Raw genomic sequence first — 6,000 nt, forward strand, 5'->3', positions numbered from 1 at the left:
ATGAAAACGTTGATGACGCATGAAAGCGAATTAAAAACTCTATATTAAATGTGGCGGACAAAACTATACGTCAGCGCAAAGATAAAATAAAACCTTGGTTTAATCAAAAGTATGAAGATATAACTAAAAAACGAAATCAGGCGAGGTTGAAAATGTTACAATTCCCTACGCAAGCTAATATTGAGATATATGAGTTAAAAAAGGAGGCCCCAAAAATTATAAGACAGCAAAAAAGAACAGCTGAAAAGGAAATATAAAAGAAATGGAAAAATATAGACACAACCCAAAAGAATTTTTCAGACGATGTAAAAGTTTGAAGAATAGCTACAGACCTACGATTTGCTCTTTAACAAATGAGAAGGGGAGATCTGATCATGAATAGCAAAGACATTGCAGAAGAATTCAAAAATTATTTCAACAAGCTGTTAAATAATAACGAATCTGAAATAGTCCAAGGAGATAGTCATGAAGAAGAGGAAACCATCACACACAGCGCTGAAGAGTCCACTGAATTACAACCTAGTAGTACAGAAATAGATTTAATTATCCTCTCACTAAAAAACAACAAAGCAGCTGGAGATGGGATATTCGGAGAATTTTTAAAAATTGGCGGTTAACAACTCAGAGAAAAGATATATAGATTAGTCCTGTTAATATGGAAAAAAGAACAAATCCCAAAAGAATGGGAAACGGCAATCATTTGTCCGATATTTAAAAAAAATGACCAAAAACAAGTAGTTAATTATATAGGAATATCCTTACTGGATGTAGGATACAAAGTTCTGTCGTCTCTCTTACTAGGAAGGTTACAAAAGTATGCAGAAGAAATTATTGGCAGCTACCAGTGTGGTTTTAGGAAGGGAAAATCAACCACAGACCATATTTTTGCTAAATAAGACAGATCCTAGAAAAACATCATGAGTATAACAAAGATATTCATTTAGTATTCGTGGACTTTAAACAAGCTTACGATAGTATAAACCGTAGCAAATTGTGGACTGCTTTAAAGAAATTTGGAATCCCTGAAAAACTCGTAAGATTAATTAAAATGTGCAATAATAATACCCAAAATGTTGTTCGGATACTGGGAGAAATTTCGGAACCTTTTATAGTTAAAATCGGCCTTAGACAAGGAGACGCCCTCTCGCCGGTATTGTTCAACCTTGCTTTGGAAGAAATCATAAGGAGTGTACCTAGAGGACAAAGAATGGAAGTGAACGAGGGGTATACATGCCTAGCTTATGCAGATGACCTGGTTCTTTTTGGAGACACTAGACAAGATGTAATTCAGACACTAATTGATCTAATGAAGGCTAGTAAGCAGATGGGTCTGTCAGTTAACCAAGAAAAAACCAAATACATGTTTCTATCAAGGAAAACGAAAAGCGAAGAGGACTTGAAAGATTTGGAAGTGGATGGTCTTACCTTTCAACAAGTTAGCTCTTTTAAATATCTAGGCGTTAATGTAAATAATACAAATGACAAGCACGAGGAAATCAAACTACGCCTTAAGTCTGCTAACAAAGCATACTTTGCTATGTTGTCATTGTTTAAATCTAGGTTACTGTCTAGAAAGACCAAAGAGAAACTGTACACAATATATCTAAGACCAATTGCTACTTATGGTTGTAATACATGGGTCACAACTGGAGGGGACTACAAAAAGCTCCTCGTCTTTGAGAGAAAAATTCTGAGAAAAATTTATAGACCTGTTTTCGATGACATTGAGCAAAAATGGCTAAGGAGGTCAAATGAGGATCTGAAGAATCTATATTCAAAAGAGGACATAGTACAATTCGTAAGGAGTTCAAGACTTGCTTGGGCTGGGCATGCGTGGAGAGCTGATGGGTCCCTCGTAAAGACGGTTATGGTGAATCAAATAGATCTGAAAAGACCTAGGGGACGCCCAAGGCAAAGATGGCTAGATGCAGTTAAAAGAGATATAGAGGAGTTGAAACCAGACTGCAATGGAAACTTAGATTTAGCCTATGCAAGAGATGTATATGGAGAACTGGTTTTAGAAGCAAAGAGCCTAAATGGCTCGTAAAAGCTAAAAAAAAAAAAAAAAGTTATATGAAAATAACAGTTTTATAAATATAAAAAAAAATATTAAAAAAAATATGAGTGGATTAATTAAATGTGTGTGTTTAGTGTTTAGACTCTTTTTAACAGTTTTTCGAAGATTTTTGATTTCTTTAAGTTATTATATTTAATAAGTTATATAACAAATTAATGTAAAAATTACTATAGTCACTATCAATAAATATAAATAAATAATCATTACCCTTGTATTTTTTATAAATATCCTTAATTTTTGACTGAGTAGTTGATGAGGTTTCTATTTTCCAGACAAGATCTCCTACACAATATTATCAATTAATATAAAAACATATATAATGAAATAATAAATAGATTAACTCTACCTTCAATATCTTTTTTTTTTTTATTTTTTTTTTTCTTAATATTTATTACATTCTTTGTTGATATTGATGAACTTGAAGAACTTTCAGTATAAATATCATTACTTTTATTTAAAATAAAACTATCATTTGATGTGGAATCTTAAACAAAATATAAAATAATTTTATAAATAATAATTCAAAGTTCGAAAATAACTTAAGTATACATTTAGAACTTAAGTTACTTTTAAAATAATAAGTACACAATTTGTGGTTGCATATTAAAAAATTAATTAATCAAAATCACAACTAATTAGATTGTCTATCAGACATTGTATATAAAAATACATTAAAATGTATATAATTATAGAAATTTTCATCTCAATTAAATATTAATTAATTATTTATATAAATAATATCTAATGGTTAACACTGTTATTAAAAATTCTCTGAAGAAAATAAACATAGAAATATTTTTAAATTTTATAAATTTTATATTAGATATTTATAACCAGGTATAAAATTAAATACTTTGGAATCACAAATGCAGTGTTGGTTTTTAATAAACAAAGAGAGATGATACAAACATTATTAAAATCATAGCATAACATTTATTATTGTGATGAATAGTATTTAAAATTAACAGACCTTCCTATATATCAGGGGTCCCCAATTAATATTTTTGAAGGGCCACATTAGGGATCTGAAAATTTTTCATGGGCCATCAAAATTCTAAGTATATATTTACATAATTTAAAAACCAATAATATTTATCAAAAATAATAATTTACAATAATAACACATATAATGTTGTTGTAATATGTGATATTTATTATTTGTCTGCGGGCCGGATTGGGTGACCCATGCTATAAATGATGATTGCATGGTGGTTTTATTTGAAAAGATTAAATAATAACAAATACTATTAAAAAAATAGTATGATAACTCACCTTGATCATAATCAGCATCAATATTACCTGTGACAAAATTAATATGAAATATAAGTACAATATTATTATTTATTGCAAATATCAATAAACTTACCCTTTATTGTGTCTTCTTGGTCATTAATATTCAACTCGGTTGTTGATATTGTTAAAATATTAGTTTCAAAATGATCAATACTTTCATTAGAAGTTAAACAATCATTAGAAATCAAATCTAAAATATAAATTTTTAGATTAATTAATTTAGGGACCCAATTTCTTTTTATCATTATTTATTAACATAAAACTAATGGTAACAAAACTAAACATATATTGTTACAATTAAAAATCTTGAAAACTTTAATAAATTACAGATTGGTACCTTTAATTATGTCACATTGAAGATAATTATTAGAAATAAACCTCAAAAACCCCATAATACCATATAGTTTCCAATATTGATTAATTAACCTTACCCTCTATTATTTTGTCTTCTTGGTTATTAACAGTCATAGAATTTGATTCAATTTCAAGATGACTAAAATGATTGATAATTTCATTTGAAATTGAACATTCATTAGTGGTCAAATCTAAAAATAATTTTTTTGGTTAATTAAGTCCCTATTTATATTTTGATTATTTTTTTTTTCAATAATTTGTTAACATTAAAACTGATGGTTGGCTTAAAGATAAAAAAAATATGTAAATAATCACAAATCAAAATATGAAAACATCAATATAATACAGATTACTACCTTCGATAATGTCATTTTGAAGGTAATTATTAGTATTTATTTCCAAAAAATCAGTTGTTGTTAGTAATGATCCACATTCTTTGGAAGGAAAACTCTCATTTGATGTATGATTCACATTAGGAATTAGATCTAAATACAATAATGAACCAATTAAAAATTGACTAACAATTCAATAAGTTGTATATAATTATTATAAATTAACAGATGTGTTTAAATACATTATTTGAGTAATATGTTCAATGCATGAATATTCAATAAACAATAAGTAACATGAGAAACATACAAGGCATTTAAAAAAGAAAAAGAAAAAACAATACATAAGAATTTTAAATCAACGGTAAAATAACTATAAAATGCATAAATAATTCAATATACCTCGTAGGAAATCAACTTTAAAACCCCTAACACCATATATAATTTCCAATATTAATTAATAAACCTTACCCTCTATTATTTTGTCTTCTTGGTTATAAACAGTCATAGAATTTGACTCAGTTTCAAGATCACTAAGATGATTGATAATTTCATTTGAAATTGAACATTCGTTAGTAGTCGAATCTAAAAATAATTTTTTTAGGTTAATTAAAAGTCCCTATTTATTTCAATCATAATATTTTTTTTAGTATTATTATACTAATTATATTATATACAATAATTTATTAACATTAAAACTGATGGTTGACTTTAAGATAAAAAAAATATGTAAATAATTACAAATCAAAATATGAAAACATCATTAAACTATAGATTACTACCTTCAGTAATGTCACTTTGAAGACAAATATTAGTATCTATTTCCATCAACTCAGTTGTTGGTAATAATAGTCCACTTGTTTTGGTAGGAAATCTCTCATTTAATATATGGTTTTCTTTGGTAATAACATCTGAAATTCAATTATTCACAAATTAAAAAAAAAAACTTGAATTAATATTATGATTAAATATAATATTTGTTAAAATTTCAACTACATGAATTAAATATTATCCCACAAAAGAATTAATTTTCCATTTAATTTAACCAACAGTAAATAATATCAAAACACAACTAATTAACAGTATTTATTAATTTTTTGTTAATTTAATTTTAATTGGACTTACAACTATAATTGTTTGAGTTGATATTACATAATTTTTGTATGGTCATCAAATGTCTTAACTTGACTAGAGGACCATAAAAAAAACTATAAAATCATTGTAAACCAGAACATAATATATAACATTTAAAAATGCAATATAAACACAATTTAAATGCAATAACCATCCTTCATTTTATCCTGTTTTAATTTTTTTTTTTTTTTATAAAATCATGTCCCACAAGTAAATAATATAACTAAATATAAATGCATTAGGTAAGTATAAAGGATGACTGGACACATTAATTGTTACTGGAGTTAAGCTATTCTAACCTTTGCTAAATTCTGAATGGATGGGCCAATAAAACCTAACCTAACTGAGGACGATCAAACAACAGTAAATTGTACATGTTTTACCAAAAATACCTTACCTATATTAATTGTCGTATCATGACAATTTATTTTCTCTTTATCGAGTGTTGTTGATAATATTAACGATGAATTATAATTTTTATCTGATGTTAGATCTAAAATATCAGTATAGTGATCAGTTAAGTGTCAGTTAATTTATATTTAATCTTTAATATCAAATCATATTATATGAATCTCACTAGTAGTAGTTATAGCTTCATATCCATCAACATTTTTTTTATTTTTCTCCTCCAGAATAGTTGGAGTAGTTGATGATAGACTTTCAACTTCAGAAAAATTAAATTCTTCTAAGGCCTGATCATCATTAGGTGTATCACCTAAAATTATATATAAAAAAAAAGTTAAATTTATAAAAATAATAATGAATGATAAAGTAGAAAAGTATGTGATACATACAAGTTGAATTGATTTAATT

The 6,000-nt window shown here is 26.6% G+C and overlaps 1 protein-coding gene across 12 annotated transcripts in view; it reads right to left on the reverse strand.

The window, feature by feature from the left end:
- Positions 1–6,000, reverse strand: part of LOC132928448 (serine-rich adhesin for platelets-like) — a 54,546-nt gene that overhangs the window by 19,978 nt on the left and 28,568 nt on the right. For 9 of the 12 annotated variants that reach the window (XM_060993109.1, XM_060993111.1, XM_060993110.1 and 6 more), the window contains 10 exons: positions 5,765–5,902; positions 5,585–5,680; positions 4,836–4,964; positions 4,525–4,638; positions 4,081–4,209; positions 3,802–3,915; positions 3,444–3,560; positions 3,350–3,376; positions 2,424–2,561; positions 2,285–2,359 (listed from right to left, as the gene is read on the reverse strand). In XM_060993109.1, coding sequence (XP_060849092.1) covers positions 2,285–2,359; positions 2,424–2,561; positions 3,350–3,376; positions 3,444–3,560; positions 3,802–3,915; positions 4,081–4,209; positions 4,525–4,638; positions 4,836–4,964; positions 5,585–5,680; positions 5,765–5,902 — 1,077 coding nt within the window. The remainder of the gene's footprint in view (positions 1–2,284; positions 2,360–2,423; positions 2,562–3,349; positions 3,377–3,443; positions 3,561–3,801; positions 3,916–4,080; positions 4,210–4,524; positions 4,639–4,835; positions 4,965–5,584; positions 5,681–5,764; positions 5,903–6,000) is intronic. The other 3 variants (XM_060993119.1, XM_060993118.1, XM_060993116.1) reach the window with 2 other exon arrangements.

This window comes from Rhopalosiphum padi, chromosome 4, assembly GCF_020882245.1.
Source record: "Rhopalosiphum padi isolate XX-2018 chromosome 4, ASM2088224v1, whole genome shotgun sequence".
Lineage (NCBI taxonomy): Eukaryota > Metazoa > Arthropoda > Insecta > Hemiptera > Aphididae > Rhopalosiphum > Rhopalosiphum padi.